This window comes from Notechis scutatus, chromosome 9 (assembly GCF_049901735.1).
Source record: "Notechis scutatus isolate UNSWTSFEM ecotype Mainland chromosome 9, rNotScu1.2, whole genome shotgun sequence".
Classification (NCBI taxonomy): domain Eukaryota; kingdom Metazoa; phylum Chordata; class Lepidosauria; order Squamata; family Elapidae; genus Notechis; species Notechis scutatus.
Genome location: NC_142017.1, coordinates 1,845,595 through 1,862,391, shown reverse-complemented (window position 1 = coordinate 1,862,391; position 16,797 = coordinate 1,845,595). Strand labels below are relative to the sequence as shown.

Genomic DNA, 16,797 nt, shown 5'->3' with positions numbered 1-16,797 from the left:
TTTCACCTCTACCAGCAGCCTCCCAATCACCAGCCGCCCCATCTCGGCGCCTGCAACCCTCTTTGTTTTAAATATTATAAAGCAAGCCAGATGCTGCCTCTAATCCCCCAGCTGGTGGGGATTTGCAAACACGCTGGAAAAAGGCCAGCCTGTTTCTGAGCCAGGCTCACCGCCGCTACTGCACCTCGCCTCCCTGCCTGCCCAGCCTGCCTCCCTCTCCTCCCTCCCTCTCCTTCCTTCCTTCCTTCCTTCCCAATCTTCCTCTCTCCCTCCCTCTCTCTCCTTCCTTCCTTCATCTTGTCTCTCCTTCCTTCCTTCCCTTTTCTTCCTTCCCACTCTTCCTCCCTCCCTCCCTCTTTCCTTCCTTCATCTTGTCTCTCCTTCCCTCCCTCCCTCCTTCCTTCCCTTTTCTTCCTTCCTACTCTTCCTCCCTCCCTCCCTCTCTCCTTCCTTCCTTCATCTTGTCTCTCCTTCCTTCCTTCCTTTCCTCCCACTCTCCCTCCCTCCCTCCCTCCCTCCCTTCCTTCCTTCCTCCGTCTGCTGCTGCTGATAGTCTCTATATTAAGAGCAAGAAAAGGGTCCCTCCAGGCCCACATGGACACAGGCTGGGGAGGGGGACTCTGGGGTCCCCAGGAGAATGTCATCCCAGAGGAGAAGCCGGGGTTTAGCAGCAAAGGATCAACCTCTCTCGAGGCTCTAAGACACTCAACTTCAACTGAAGATGGGTGGACTTCAACTCCCAGAATCCCCCCCCGCTTGCTAGGAATTGGAAGCTCACCCATTGAGAAGCTCCGCTTTCACCTCTTTCCGGGGTGGGATTCTACCGGTTTGGACCGGTTCGAATGAACCGGAGGTTAAAGTTACAGCTGGTTTGCCGAACCGGTATTTCAACTGACCGGCTGGCCACTCCCCTCCCAGGAGTCTCCATGTGGCCCCCTTTTCAAGGGAGGTAAGTGCAGGGTCCCCATGGAGGCTCTGGGAGGGGGGAAATGGGCCTTCTGGAAGTCCGGAAATGGGCTGTTTCCGGCTTCCGGAGGGCCTCCAGAGCCCTGGGGAGGCTGTTTTTGCCCTCCCAGAGGCCCGGGGGAGGCCTCTGGACCCTTGGGAGGGGGGAAAATGGTCTCCCCCGGGCTCTGGAAGCCCACTGGAAGCCGGAAACAGGAAGCTCCAGGAAGCCATGCCCACCATGGGGTTTTAAAGTTGCAAGTTACAAACTCAGCCCGGATTGGATAAAAGGCTGATCTGGATCGTCCAGGCTAAGAAGCCCCCTTCAGCTCAATTGGGGGGGGGGGACATCTGGAGGGAGGAACAGATGTTGGACGTGGGCGAGGAAGAGGGCAGAGATCTGAGCTGTTCCAGAGGGGCCTGGTGAAATTACGGGCAGGTGAGAAATTAGGGGGGCAGTGGTGGGATTCAATTTTTTTACTACCGGTTCTGTGGGCGTGGCTTGGTGGGAGTGGCAGGGGAAGGATATACTGCAAAATCCCCCTTCCCTCCCCACCCCACTAACCTGCTTTCCAGTTCCGTTCTTCTGTGCAGGGCAACCAAAGGAGACCCAGCCAATCAGCTGTGAGCATGGATTGATGGGCGTGGCATTCTGTGGGCATGGCTTGGCAGCTTGGTGGGCGTGGCTTGGTGGGCATGGCAGGGAAGGATACTGCAAAATCCCCTTCCCTCCCCACCCCACTAACCTGCTTTCCAGCTCCGTTCTCCTATGCAGGGCAACAAAGAAGTCCCAGCCAATCAGCTGGGACTCAATGGGAGGCGGAGAAGAGATGGGGTTGGAGGGGCCAGTCAGAGGTGGGATTGGCCGGTTCTCTGAACTACTCAACATTTCCGCTACCGGTTCTCTAGAACCGGTCCGAACCGGCTGAATACCAGAACCAGTGGCATCCCTGACCTGGGGTCAAGGCTTGGCCTCCCTCCTAGATGCTCCCGCCAGGTGGGCCAAAGCAAGGGAAGAAAACCTCGCCTGAACTTCACCACCCGAGACAAGTTGATGTGTGACTCATGCCAGTCCTTGGGTGACTTCGAGCAGATGCCTCCTTTGCGATAACCCATAATAAGGGGCTGGGGCTTTGGTTTTCCCTTGTGTGAACCTCATGCCTGGTGTTTCTTCATCACAGCACAGACTCCACTGAGTCACCCTCTCGTTGTGGCTTTGGGGGGAAATGACCCCATAGACGGCATTCCTTCTGCAAAGTGACTTCATCGGGGGCCGGAAAGAATATGGAACACAGAAGAACTGAGTTGGAAGGGACCTTGGAAGGCCTTCTAGTCCAGCCCTCTGCTCAAACAGGAGACTATACCAGGGACTTCCAACCTTGGCAACTTTTAAGACTTCAACTCCCAGAATCCCCCCCAGCCCGGCTTCCCCCATTTGCTTGACAGAAGCTGGCTGGGAGGGTCCCCCTCCTCCAGGAAGCTGCAACTGTTCCAAAGACATCAAGGTGTGTTCAAACAACCTTTTTTTCCCCCTTTTGCATTGTTTATTCAGCTGGCTGCATTTAAGCCATGGTTTATAGAAGCGTGGCTTGCTGGGAAAAAACAACAACCCTCCAGGGCATGGCTCTCCAACTTTGGCCACTTTAAGACTTGACTTCAGCTCCCAGAATTCCTCAGTCAGCTGGGTACCCACAACCTGCTTAAGTAAATCACACTTTCACAAATTGCAGGGGCTGAGCTGGCAAATCCACTCAAGGAACCGCAGGAAAAGCTGTACGAAAGGTCGACAACTAACCGCAACCGAATGCATCCTTTGAGCTTCACAAGCTCTGCAGCCAAACGGCAGATCCTCCACGGAACCCAGTTTCGAGGTTCAGGTGCCATCAAGCCCTCATCTAACCCCCCCAAACTGGCCCCTTCCTTTTCCCACCAGACAGCCCCGATCCGGCACCTTCCATCACCTGTCAGCTGCTCAGCGGGAATTTCAGGTGGAGCCAAGCTGCAACTTTCCAAGAGTCGCCCCCAGATTAAGGATTCTGTGGTTGAGGGAGACCTTCTATCCCAGGAGCCTGAGCTTCTCCAAGGAAGCAAGACTGTACCCCCTCCCCCAGCCTCAGGGCAGGCCCCCCAAGAGGGTGGGGGGATCCTCAGGGAGTATGGGAGCCCCCAGGCCCCGATTCCAACCCAGGGAGGGGCTTTTCCAAAAGTCAATTGGTCTTTGTTTTTCTTCGAAGACTCCTCATCCAAGAACTGAAAGCAAACACACACACACACCCAAAAAAAAAGGAGGGGGGAGGGAAACAGAGGGTTGGACTAGAAGACCTTCACTTGTCCCCTTCCCAACCCCATTGTTCTATGTTCTGTGAAAGGAAAAGAAGAGGCTTCGCCCGGAAAGAGCCAAACATTGAAACACGGGGAGTGAAGAAGGGAAGAACCACGGGAAAGAGAGGGGGAGGAGCGTGTGTGTGTGTGTGTGTGTGTGTGTGTGTGTTTAACACAGGAGGGGGGAGAAAGAGAGAGAGAGGTGGTTTGTTGATGACCCAAGTCCTTTTGGCAGGCAGGCCTGCCCCGGGAACACTGGCCACTGGCCCAGTTCAGCGCTGAACTTAAACAAACTCCTGTTGCAGCCATCTGCTTGATTTTAAAATAAGTCAAACAATCTGTTGAGCTGTGGGTAATCAAGTTTCCATCTGCGCGGACGCCTGCTCGCCTGCCTGGAGCCTCCGGTGCCTCTCACAGCCAAACGGCCCAGCATCCCATGTGGCTGTCCTCCTTCTTCCAGCAAAGGGGAGGGACCGGAGCCGGCCACCTCTGGGGGCCACCACTTTCATACCCACGGTCCAAGACTCAGCCCTTTGTAGACCTATCCACTGGAGACGGGGGCCTAAAGGGAAGGGAGGGAGGGGAAAGGGGTCTCTTGGCCCAGCCGGGGGGGCAAGGGGATTCAGCCCCATCTGGCCCTGGGTGCAACAGAGCAGGGGTCAGGGCGGATCCAAGGCCAAATTAGGTCCATCACTAGGTCCACCAAGGGGTGGTTCTTCATATCTCATCAGGCTCTGGAGCAGTGTTGTTCAAGCTTGACAACTTTACGATGGGTGGAGTTGAAGTCCACCCATCGTAAAGTTGTCAAGTTTGAACAACACCAGCTCCAGAGGTGGTAATTCAGCAGGTTCTGACTGGTTCTGGAGAACTGGCAGCGGAAATTTTGAGTGGTTCAGAAAACCGGCCAATCCCACCTCTGACGGGCCCCACCAACCCCATCTATTCTCTGCCTCCCACTGAGTCCCAGTTGATCGGCTGGGTCTTCTTTGGTTGCCCTGCCCAGGAGAACGGAGCTGGAAAGCAGGTTAGTGGGGTGGGGAGGGAAGGGGGATTTTGCACTATAGTCTTCCCCTGCCACACCCACCAAGCCACACCCACCAAGCCACACCCACAGAACCGGTAGTAAAACCTTTTTGCATCCCACCACTGACCAGCTCCATCTGAGATGAAGTTCAACCAAAATCTTTGGCTAGACGCCAGCAAGTGCTCCATCACTGGAGTCAAAGGCCAATAAGTGACAGGTAAAAGGAACTCAAAGGGAAAACAGCAAGAAGGATGAAACCAAAGTGAGGCCAATGGCATCTTTCTTTCTTTCTTTCTTTTTTTTTGTTCCATTGTAAAAACGCACCCAACGGCACCCGTCTCGTCCCAAAGCAGCCGGAAAGAATGCAGAGGGAGAAAGACGATGAGCAATGTGCCTTTCGCAGTGTGTGTGTGTGTGTGTGTTCTTTGAAGCAGGGGTCTCCAACCTTGGCAACATTAAGTCTGGCGGACTTCAACTCCAGGAATCAATCAATCTATCTATCTATCCATCCATCCTTCTATCTATCTATCCATCCTTCTTTCTATCTACTATCTATCTATCTATCTATCTATCCATCCATCCATCCTTCTATCTATCTATGTATCTATCTATCCATCCATCCATCCTTCTATCTATCTATCTATCTATCTATCTATCTATCTATCTATCTATCTATCTATCTATCTATCCATCCATCTATCATCCATCCTATCTATCTATCTATCTATCTATCTATCTATCTATCTATCTATCTATCTATCATCTATCTATCTATCTATCTATCTATCTATCTATCTATCTATCTATCTATCTATCTACCTATCTACCTATCTACCTACCTACCTACCTACCTACCTACCTACCTAGTCTATGTATCATCTACTTTTTCTGTCTGTCTGTCTATCTTTTTATCTATCTATCTACCTACCTGTCTATCAACCAATCAATCTCTGGGGGTTGAAGTCTGCCAGGCTTAATGCTGCCAAGGTTGGAGACCCCTGCCTTGAAGGAAAAGTGAGGGGGGGGGAGGCAGGGAAGACCCACTGCAGGGGAGGGGGAAGGGCATCTGGACAAGGAAGCCTCCTTTTGGGCTCTTCCTTCCCTTTCTCCCTGGAGCGTCACTCGGTCCCAGCCAGAAAAATGCTTTGGCTGTGCATTGGTATGCGACGGAGCCAAAAAAAAAAAAAAAACCCGGCACTGGAGGAGAAACAGAGCTTGGCCTGGCCAGGAACCCCCAGGGACCGGGGGGGAATTGCCCCAGGGGGGCTTCTCCCGAGGAAACGTGAAGGGAAGAGCCAGACGCTGTACAGGTAGAGTCCTCCTCGGCTTACAACAGCCGGGTTAGTGGCTGTTCAAAGCTTCAACTGAAAAAAGGAGCGTTTCTCACACTTACAACTGTTGAAGCATCCCCACGTGACCAGAATTCAGGCGCTTGGCAACTGACTCATACTTATGACCGTTTGCAGTGTCCCATTTGCGTGATCTCCTTTTGCAATCTGCAAAATCAAGCCTTAATTCACTTAACAGCCTTGTGGTCGTAAGACAGCACACACACACACACACACCCCAGCAAGTCATACGATCCCAGGGGCGGAGCCGAGTGTGCTGAGAATGAACAGCACTGGGTCGTGGGGGAGGGGTCTCCCATGGGGGGTGGGGGATTTGCAGAGGCAGAAGGCCAAAGATGCTGGCAGGAGCTTCGAAAGAGGGAGGGGGGAGTTGAACCCTCTCAGCCAGGCTGGAAAGAATGCATGGGGTGGGGGCGGCGCGGGGGGCAGAGGTTTGCATGCTGCCCTCCCACAAAGTAGGGCAGCCGGTCAACCGAGACCCTCAAAGCAGTAAAAGGCTAAAGGCCTTTGTGCAGCTTCTAGAGAGCAGGCACTCTTGACCTGTTCAAGTTCAAAGGGCAAAACAAAGACAAATCGTTTGGGGCATTTTCCACCACCCCACCCCCAACCCAACTCAAAAGGGGGAGAGGTCCTCCTCCAGGGGTGCTGAATCCCACCTCCCAAGACTGCGCAGGATGGGAGTGACAGGCCACGCATCATATTCTATCCCAATTCCCAGTTGGAATTCCAATTATTCCAATTCCTAGAGGAAGAGATTCCCCCGACCCCGACTTCAAAAGAAGCAGCACGGTGGTTTGGGGGACCAGAGCCACAAAGGCTGGCAAACCCACAACCTGCCCCGGTGCGCCCGAAAGGCCTGTCCCCAGGCGAGGGCAGCTGCCTCCTGGTTGCAAGCAGCAGAAGGAGAGATCAACAGGAAGAGGAACAGCTGAAGTCCCCGGCGGGCCGGGGAGGGAAGGGGGGGAGCTTTGCATACTGAGCCTCCTGCATGCAGAAATATGCAAATAGGCACGTAGGCTGTCCTTTCAGAAAAGTTTTCCTTTTTTTTTCCTGTTTCTTCTGGACAGCACAGCTGTTGATGGAGGAGGGATGGAGGGACAGCAAGGGGAAGAAGAGGAGGAGAGAGGAGAGAGAGGAGAGAAAGAGAAGAGCAAAAGACGAGAGAAAGAGGAGAGAGAGAGGAGAGAGAAAGAGGAGAGGGGGGAGAGAGGAAGAGAGAGAGAAGAGAAAGAGGAGAGAGAAGAAGAGAAAGAGGAGGAAAGAGAGAAAGAGGAGAGAGGAAGGAGAAAGAGAGAGAGGAAAGAGGAGAGAAAGAGAGAAGAAGAGAGAGAGGAGGAAAGAGAGAAAGAGGAGAGAGAAAGAGGAGAGAAGGAGGAGAAAGAGAGAGAGGAAGAGAAAGAGGAGAGAGAGAAAGAGAGGAGGAAAGAGAGAGGAGAGAGAGAGAGGAGAGAAAGAGAAGAGCAAAAGAGGAGAGAGAGGAGAGAGAGAGGAGGGAGAGAGAGGAGAGAGAAAGAGGAGAGGGCGGGGAGAGGAAGAGAGAGAGAAGAGAGAGAGGAAAGAGAAGAAGAGAGAGAAAGAGAGAGGAGGAAAGAGAGAAAGAGGAGAGAGGAAGAGGAGAGAGGAAGGAGAAAGAGAGAGAGGAAAGAGGAGAGAAAGAGAGAAGAAGAGAGAGAGGAGGAAGAGAGAGGAAGAGGAGAGAAGGAGGAAAAAGAGAGAGAGGAAGAGAAAGAGGAGAGAGAGAAAGAGAGGAGGAAAGAGAGAGAGAAAGAGAGAGAGGAGAGAGAGAGAAAGAGAGAGAAGAAGAGAGAGGAGGAAAGAGAGAAAGGAGAGGGGAGGAAAGACAGAAAGAGGAGAGAGAAAGAAGAAAGAGGGGAGGAAAGAGAGAAAGGCGAGAGAAACTGGAGAGAGGGAGGAGAAAGAGAGAGGAAGAGAGAGAGGAGGAAAGAGGAGAGAGAGAAAGAGGAGAGGGGGAAGAGAAAGGGAAAGAGGAGAGACAGAGAGAGAGAGACAGAGACAGAGACAGAGAAGAGAGAGAGAGAGAGAGAGAGAGAGAGAGAGAGATGGACTGCAGCCAGCAGAGACAAGGCCAAAGGCCAAATGTCTACAAAGAGAGCACCCCTCCTAACCATCCGTGCCAGAGATGGTCAATTGTTATTTGCACCACCAGAGTGGCTCCCCCCCAACATCAGCTACAGCCAGAGAGAGAGAGGGAGGGAGGGAGGGAGGGAGGGAGGGAGAGAGAGAGAGAGAGAGACAGAGAGAGAGAGAGAGACAGAGACACACACAGAGAGAGAGAGACCTTTTGCAAGGTGGGAATCGGTTTCCAGCCGACTCCGAGGGGAGCCCGGCTGAATTGCAGGGGGCATCGTTGCCCCTCAACAGCCGGGCAAGTTTCGGAAACGAGGTCAATGGGGGCCGTTGATTCATGTGGTTCCGAGCTGGTGAACCCAGAAGGTTCTAAGCGGCTTGCAGAACGAGAGGAGGCTTAAACGTGAAAGACGTTCCAAAGCAAAGAAAGTTTCCGAAAAAGTTCTGGATCCTCCTGACCCCAAAGCAAAGGAAGCGGCTTCCGGAAGCTGGATCCCGCCAGGCTCAATGCCTGGATCGTTCTGGAAGATTTGCATCAGGGTGGGTGCAATTTTGAGGGTGAGACGTTGGTGCTGCCTTCACCTGAAGACAGGAGAAGAAGAAGCAAGGGATGGAAACGAATCAAGGAGAGAAGGAACTAGAAAGTTCCTGACAGTTAGAACAACTAAACCAGTGGAACGGCTTCCCTCCAGAAGTTGTGGATGCTCCGTCACTGGAGGTTTTCAAGAAGAGACGGGACAGCCATGTGTCTGGAATGGCATCAAATGAAACCAACAAAAAGTTTCAAAGTTACGATATTTATGTAGTTGTTTATCAAGCACATCTAAATTATATTAAAGCAACCAAAATATATTTTACAATCCCCAAGGCATGTCACAAACGTTTGAGCACCCCTAATGTTTGGAAATTGAAAGCTGAAATGTTCTGACACACCCTCACAAGTGCAGGTGGCTGGACTAGATCTCCAAAGCCCCTTTCCAACTGTGATATTATTATTCTCTTATTTTGCTGCAGGAGCTCTGCCTCTGTCAGCTGCGAGTCCTCTCAGTTTGAGATTTTGCAGACTTCTCCCCTTTCCAGCTGTTGGAGAAGGAAACCCCAAGGCCCGCCCCCCTCCTCTCTCTCTCACACACACACATACTTTGTCCCAACCCAAAGTGTCAGTCCAAAGACAACAAAGGGAGCTTGTGCAGGCCAGGGCAACGGCTGCAGCAACTTGACCGTGAGATCAGGGGACAGGTCAATTCCTTCAAGTCTCTCCATGAATGGACAATCTGTCTTCGTGGGCTCCCGCCTCTCTGCCCAGGTGCCAGGCTTCAAATGCACCCAAGGGCCACCTTCACTTGTGACAGCCAAGAAGCTCTCTAGGAAAATCAAACCCACCAACTGTCACTATCCATCCAGAAGCGAAGCCCTGAAGCCTCTGGAATAATAACATAAAATGTTTTCCAAAAGGCAGCGATGATGCTCCAAAAGAAAAGATCATTTAGATCCATCCCTTGCTCTGAAGACTTCGTACTCGTTCTTCTCTTATTCCTTTGGCTTTTGTTATTTATTTTGCATCTCAGGAAATCTAAGCATGCTCAGGGGATGCCTGCTTTCCTAATTAAAGGCAAAAGGAACAGGATAATGGGAAATTAACCAGCTCAATCTGTACACTTCCTTTTTGCATAAACAACAGTCTCGACAACGGAGACTATTTCAACAGGTTTCTAGTTGCTTGAGCAGCGTCCAAAAGCAGAGCCAAGAGATTTAAGAGTGAGCCAAGTTGTCCCTATAAATTCCTAGAATTTTACATGCAACGGAGGAACTGAAATCTTGCACATCACACCGCCTGCAAAGATTGGCTGCACAAAATCTACTGATCACTTCTGGGCAGGCATACAGGAAAAGGGGCGACTGCGATGAAGGGAAAAATTACTTTGGAGTAGACTTATAGGCATGTGCAAATGATGTCCCCTCTTTTAGAACGCTTCCTGAATTCTTTTTTTAAAAAAAACTCTATCCCTTTCACATCCAAAGTGGCACCTGAAATCTTTCCCAGAAATGTCTTATAAATGTTGTGTCGTTCTAAATGGAAGAAGAGTAATCGTTATTTAGTTGTTTTGTCTGGCTGGATCCTTTGAGGGCAGTGTTTTTTCAAGCTTGGCAACTTTGAAGATGGGTGGACTTCAACTCCCAGAATTCCCCAGCCAGTTTAGCTGGGGAATTCTGGGAGTTGAAGTCCACCCCTCTTAAAGGGGCCAAGTTTGAAAAAAAAAAAAAACCACTGCTTTAAGGCTTCAAACACAGAATTATCTGTTTGTTGGGGGGGGGAGATAGCTTCAGTCTCCTTCCCCTTCTATTTTAAGGTAGCAAATCAGCAGAATTCTCATGTTCCCAAAGCATTTTCTGGCAGACCCACAACTCCATAGTTCTGGCGTCATTGGTGTCCACAGCTATCCGGTGAAGTCCACCTGAGCTTGCCTCAAAGACAGGCCCCTCCCCCTTTTACATTCCACCAAGGTGGGCTGGGGAGGAGTCTTCTCCCTGGTGGTCTGCTCAGCTTCCTTTGCATCGATTTGCAAGAGTGCAGCCCTTAATGGCCTCGGTGGGTAAGTGTGCCATGCCAGCGCGAGAGCAGATGGGCTGTAGTCTGCTCTGAAATGCAGAAATTAGCTTGGCTGCCAACCAGCGGAAATGCAGCCGCACCAACAGAGACTCCACATTCTCATCACTTCTCTCCATTTCATGACTTCAGTTTCCCACAAATTGTCCTCCTGGAGCTTGGAACTCCAGAGGAAATCCCCCCCCCCTCCGCCTTCAGCCCCATTAGGAGGGGCTATTAGATCAAGACCTCCTTTGCTGCACGGCCCACCGAGGCCCAACAATCAAGTGATCTCTCCCTGACTCTTGATAAGTAAAAAAAATACAAGTTTTGCTTGCTTTTCCTTCCTTCCTTCCCTCCCTTCTCCCCTTCTCAACTAACTTCCTTCCTTTTTCTCCCTCCCTCGTCTCTTTCCTTCCTTCCTTCCTCCCTTTCCCTTCCTTCCTCTCCCTCACACCCTCCCCTCTTTCCATTCCTCCCTCCCTCCCTCCCTTCCTTCTCCCTTCCTCCTACCTACTTATCAAAGCTCAGAAGCTGAAAATGGCAACATGCATTTTTCTTCTAAAAATCCCAGTTCTATGCCTTTTCAGCCTTAGAAACCCCGTGTAAGGAAATCTCTCCTTGCAAAGGGGGACCAAGGCAGCTTTTTAAGCCAAGGCCAAACTCTGCCTTTCAGCTTCTCCACTGAACCTTTCCCACAGCTTTTGACCTGGTGCTCCTGGGCCGCCAATCACCGCAGACAGCACCTGTTATAGAGACCTACGATCAGCCAGGCAGCACAATCGGGGCTCCTAATTTTCTTTTCAATCGAGTTTCCAGCTTTTAAGAACATGGAAGCAGAGGGGAGTGAAACCAGGTGGACTCACACCAGGTTGGACGAATCCGTGGCCTTCCGTGACCACCTCATGGCTCAACGACCGTCTGAATCCCACGCTTGGGCGCTGTGCATTATTGGAACGGCGCCTGGATAAACAGATCCGTGCTTTGAACCCTGGCTGCTCCGGAAGCCCAGGAAAAAGCTGCGCTACCGAATTATCCACCCAACCAAGGAGCCAAATGGCCACCGAGCTTTCTGACCACACGGCGTGGCTTTGGTGAGCCTCTCCCCCCAAAGCTTTCCAACCTTCACGGTGCTTCGTTTGGCCCTTTAAGGGTGTCTTGCACCAACTTGGGAGCCCTTTCCCCAGGCTCCGGTTTCCCCCAGAAGGCGAGCCGAGCGTCAAGAGCTGTTCGTGGTGAATGAGGCCAGAGCCGAAGGAGCCATTTTTCACGGGCCTTTCCTGAAACAGATGCCGGCGCAGGCTGCCAAAATAAGCAGGAACTGCTGTTTGGCAGCCAGGCGATCTGTGAAAAGAGCACAGGGCGGAGCTGGGACACCCAACCCTTCGTTCCTCCCCTCCCTCCCGGAAAGTTGCAAAAGGGGGGGGGCATCGTTTGTTGGGTAGGACAAGGCGGCCACCGGACTTCCTAGCCCAGCCCTCCTCCATTGGGCAGGGAGCCACGGGCTTCAGGGTGCAACCGGGCCTTTATCGGCACTTCCCACCCCTTTCCTTCTCAATGACAAACGGCTGTGGGGAAACAGATGTGGACGTCTCCCTGCCTGATATTCGTGCGATGACAGGCCAGGCTCTGCAAGGAGGGGGCCGGGTTCCTCTCTAGCACCACCTGTTCCCTGGCCTGGCACAGAAAATACACACACACACACACACAGCCCTCTGTGAACTCATGACATTATCCAGGGAGGGAAAGGAAAACTCCAAGCAAGAAAAGCAAGCAGCAGTGAGTCAGGCAGCGACCCTCACTGGGCTTCAGAAAAACCGGCTCCCTCCCTGCCACGAAAACCCAGGTAGTCCTTGACTTATAACCACAACGGAGCCCCAGATTTTTGCTGCTAAGCAGGACATTCCTCAAGTGAGTTTTGCCCCCCTTTTCCGACCTTTCTTGCCACAGTTGTTGTGAACCACCGCAGTGGATAAGTTTTAGTAGCGAGGCTGTTAATTGAATGAGGCCGTTTCCCCCAATCTGGACTGCAAAGTACTTCAAAGCAGAAGAGAAACTTCAAGGAAGCCGCTTCTTCCTCACCCTCCTTACTCCAGAGGTCTCCAAACTTGGCAACTTTAAGACTTGTGGACTTCAACTCCCAGAATCCTCCAGCCAGCCATTCTAGGAGTTGAAGTCCACAAGTCTTAAAGTTGCCAAGTTTGGGGACCCCCTGTCCTACTCCGAGGAGCTCCATCCAATACCTTCTGTCCAAGGTATTCCTGGGATGCTCTTCCTTTTATGGCTATTGTGGCTGGCCATAATTCCTTTCAACTTTGTCACTGACATAAAACTTGCTTATCACAAAGGTCTCCAGGCAACAAATAATATTACAAGCAGAGGTGAAACTTCTTTGAGTCAATCCACGTGACGGGGTGTCCTCCCTCAATCAACCTGGACCAAGGCCTTGCTGGCAGACAAGCACTTTTCATTATTATGGAAGGTGAACAGGATAAAAGGCTACAGGTGTCTCTGGGAAGAGCCTTGTGAAGAGGGGAGGCTACTACAGGGAAGTAGTAGCCCTGTGTGTGTGTGTGTGTGTGATAAGTGTGTGTAAGTGTGTGTGTGTGTGTGTTATTTTTAAAGCATTTTCTGCGGTCAACAGCGCAGCCCTCTCTAGACTACCTAAGGATGCTGCTCAGAGCAATCAAGCCAAAGAACCCTACGAAGTCTCGCTACCTTGTTTGCTCGCTTAAGAGGGCAACCAGAGTGAAACCAAGCCAGGTCCATCAAGGATTTGCCCTTTGGTGCTCCCTCACCTTGCAAAGAACTGGAGGCCACCCTTGAAAGGCCTTTGCCGCAAAGGACCCAAACCACAGGGAACGTCTGCGCATCTCCATCAAACCCTCGCCTGCCAACTAGGACTCTTGGGGCTTTGCTGGGCAATTGCTCTGCCTTGTGCAGCACTCGAGATGGGCTGGCAAAACGGGACCTGCTCCCTCCAGAAATGTGGTCTGTGGAGAGTCTCCGTTCTCCAGGCCATGGTTGTCCCAAAGGTGCTTTTTCCAGAAAGTCCAGCTGCCTCTTGAAAAAGCACCTTTCTGGGGGATTCCAGAAACGATGTGCAGCACAGAGCTAAAAAGCAATGGGTTTTTTTTCTCCAAATGATTAGGATGCAAACCTAGAGCAGCACCCGTGCTTCAAAACAATAGCTTCTTGCAGTAACACGCCCCAGCGTTCTCACGCACCTGGACAAAAAAATTCATTGCCTGAACGTTGATGCTGGAGATACATCTTGGCTCAAAGGCACCTGCTGAAGAGTCACGGCCTTTCCTATGGCGGTGCCAGGCCGCCAGGCCCCATCCGAAGGCCAACCAGAAGCTTACCTTTTGGAGAGACAGAGGCGCAGTTACGGGCAAAGCCAAAAGATCCCTGGCCACGGCCGATTTGCCTGCCAGCACCACCACAGCGCATTCTGGGCAAGCGCCGATGGTCAGCCGCTTGCCGTCATCCACCAGCAAGGTCCCCGGTCCCCGGAAGGAGCCCAGGAAGATGGGCAGCCGGGTCACCGGCACCGCTCTTAATCCAAGGTGCCGTTTCTTCTCTTGCCGGCAGAAGAAGCAAGCAAAGGTGTCCACCTTGTACTGCCGGGACCAGGCGCTGCTGGGGTGCTGGGCACTGCCCTGTTCATGCTGCAGCCACTGGGCCAGGAGGTCATGGTAGCACAGCACACAGGTGGCCACGATCCCGGTGGCATCGGCTGGCCTGGCCCGCGGAGCCGGCGGATACACGGCCAGGAAAGGGAAAAAGGGCTCCTTTTCGCCAAAGCGGCTGGCAGGAGGGTTGACGCTGACTTGGAACTCCTTCCCAGGGCCCAGCTGGGCACCACAGACGTAGCAGCTGGAGGCCAGGCCTGTCTGGGTCAAGCTTGGGGTCCTGGCCGCGGCCTCGGCCTCCCCAACAGCAGCGAAAACCTGCTGGTACCTGCCCAGGAAGCTCTGCGCGGAAGTGATGCATTGCTCGTTTCCACAGGCGCGGTAGGTGGCCCACAGGTCCTGCAGCACCAGGTAGCAGCGGGGGCAGCTGTGCACCTGGCAGCGTTGGTCGGGCCCCTTGGCACGTGGCGGGCAGGGCAGGCGGCTGAGGAAGGGGAAGTGCATGGCCGCCTTGGAGCTGCCGTTGGGGGCCTTGGCCGAGACGGGGCGCCAGTCCTGGGTGCAGTCCTCCCCGCAGAGGTAGCAGGCTTCCGGCGAGCGGGGCAGCGGCGCCCCCGGAGGCCCTTCCTCTCTGGGCAGCCCGACCCTGCGGGGCTGGGCGGCCGCCAGGGGGCACCACGTAGAGCCGCTGCAGGACGGGCACGTCGGCGCCCTCGAAGCTGTGCCACTGCTGCATGAGCGAGGCGTGGCAGGCCGGGCAGACCAGGGCACTGCCCGCGGGGCTGAGCGGGAGGGCGCCGGGCGGCGGGCTGTGCAGCCAGAGGAAGGGGAAGAAGGGCGCCCGCGAGGCTCTCTCCTGCTTCTGCACGTGGATGCGCTGCTGCGAGGCCGGAGTCAGCGGGGAGCCGCAGACGAAACAGGCCAGGCCGGCCCCCCTCGCCGAGGCTGCCCCGGTGCTGTTGCTGCTGCCGCCGCCGTTGCTGGGCGCCGTCCGGGACTCCTCGTCGCTGGTGATGTTGATCTCGCTCTCCTCCGACGAGCCGCGGTCCGACGGCGGCCGGGCCCGCTCGCCCGCCGCCCCCTCCGCTCGCCTCGCTTCCAAGCCGGCTTGCGACGCCCGCGACCGTCCCAAGCCGTCCATGGCCGCGCTCCAAAGAGGCTCCCCGCTTGCCCGGCGCCGCACCGGCCGCTGCCGCTTCCGACGAGGCTTCGGAGCCAGTGGCAGCCCGTTCCCCGGGTGAAAGGGGATCGCCGCCCCCGCCGCCTCTTCCGGGGGCGGCCGCAGCTGGCTCCCCTGGCGGGGCCGAGCGGGCAGATGCGCGCCCGGCCTCTTCCGCTCCTCGGGGCTGGGCGGCGCGGCGGGGAAGCGCGGCTCGGTCTCCGACCAGGTCTCGGCGTCCGAGAGCGAGGAGAGCGAGGAGTCGTTGGCCGGCGCCGCAGCGGCCGCTCCCGGGGCCGTCGGGGCTGCTGCCGGGCCGGCGCTCGTCGTCCGTCCCCAGCGCGTAGGCGAGGTTCCACTCCTGCGGCGCCCGGCGCAGCCCGCCGCCCGCCGCCGCCGCCGCGGGTCCCTCGCACTGGTAGGGCCGCTTGAGCCAGTACATGCGCTTCTCCACCGGCGTCCGCGCCCGCTCGAAGGCGTCCCACTGCTCGGCCAGGAAGCAGCGGCAGACGGCGCAGACCAGGGCGCAGCCCTCGGCGCTCACCTCCCGCGCGCCGGGCGCCGGCTCCTGGTGCTGCAGGAAGGGGAAGAAGGGCTGGTTGCCGCGGGCCGCCCGCACTTGCAGCCGCAGCTCCTTGCCCCGGCTGATGCCGCCGCCGCAGATGAAGCAGCAGAGCGCCGCGGCGGAGGAGGAGGAGGAGGAAGGGGGCAGGAGGCGGCCGGGGACGCGGGCGCGGGCGGGCAGCAGCGGCTCCTCGCCGCCGCCGGCCCCGCACCTTCGTCCCCGGACGCGACCGCGGCCATGAGCCGCTGCTTGCGGGAGATCGGCGCCTCCTTCCGCGGAGAAGCGCTCATCGTGGCCGGGAGGAGCGGCAACGGCGGTGGTGGCGGCGGCTGGAAGGGGCTCCCCCGGGCCGGCCGCTCATCTTGGAGGCGCCGGGCGGCCGGAGCGAGCGGGGCGGGGAGTTGGCGGCGCTTAGCGGGCTCCCAGCTGCAGCCGCCCCGCCGCCGTTGCTGCTGCTGCTGCTGCTGCTCCGCCGGCGCTGGGGAGGCTCCGGGACGGGCGCGGGCTGCTGTCCTGCTGCGGCCGGAGCCGAGGGCCCTTCGCCAGCCGCGGCCGCTCTAGCGTTCCCTTCGCCCGGCCTGAGGAGGAGCCGCCGCCGCCGCCGCCTGTGCAAAGTTTGGCTGCGAACTCGGAAGCGCCATCGCGCCGGCGGGCTGGCTGCTGCTGCTGCTGCCTGGCCTGGCCCCCGCCCTCCCGGAGGAGGGTCTCCGCCCCACCACCAGCCGCGCTTCCCCGGCCAGCCAAGCCCCCGCCCGCCGGAGCCGGCTCCTCGCTCCCCGCCGACTTGGCGGGAGGTGGGAGGGTCGGGCCGCCCGCCAAGGCCGGAGGGGACGCCGCTGCTCCCCCCTCCCGCCGCTGCGCCTCCTTGACGCCGAGAGGAAATGCCCCGGGGAGGCGGGGGCTGCCCTGGACCCGCCGCGGAGCCCGGCCCTCCCCTCCCCGAGCAGCAGCCGAGCAGGGCCGAGGAGAACTCGGGCTAAGTGAGGAGGGGCTGGGACCGGGGCGCCTCCTTGCAGCCTGGAGGAGGGCAAACCGCTGGACCAGACCAGGGGCAAGAGGGAGCGGAAAGCAGGGGCTGGGCGGGCGGGGGGCGTTGAAGGTCACCCCACCTGGAAGGCACCGA

General features: G+C 55.8%; 1 protein-coding gene across 2 annotated transcripts in view; it reads right to left on the bottom strand.

The window, feature by feature from the left end:
• Nucleotides 1–14,520, bottom strand: part of GSE1 (Gse1 coiled-coil protein) — a 258,953-nt gene extending 244,433 nt beyond the window's left edge. For both annotated transcript variants that reach the window (XM_087971395.1, XM_087971396.1), the window contains exon 1: nucleotides 13,681–14,520. In XM_087971395.1, coding sequence (XP_087827521.1) covers nucleotides 13,681–14,454 — 774 coding nt within the window. In that variant the 5' untranslated portion in view covers nucleotides 14,455–14,520. The remainder of the gene's footprint in view (nucleotides 1–13,680) is intronic.
• Between the last annotated feature and the right edge of the window lie 2,277 nt (nucleotides 14,521–16,797).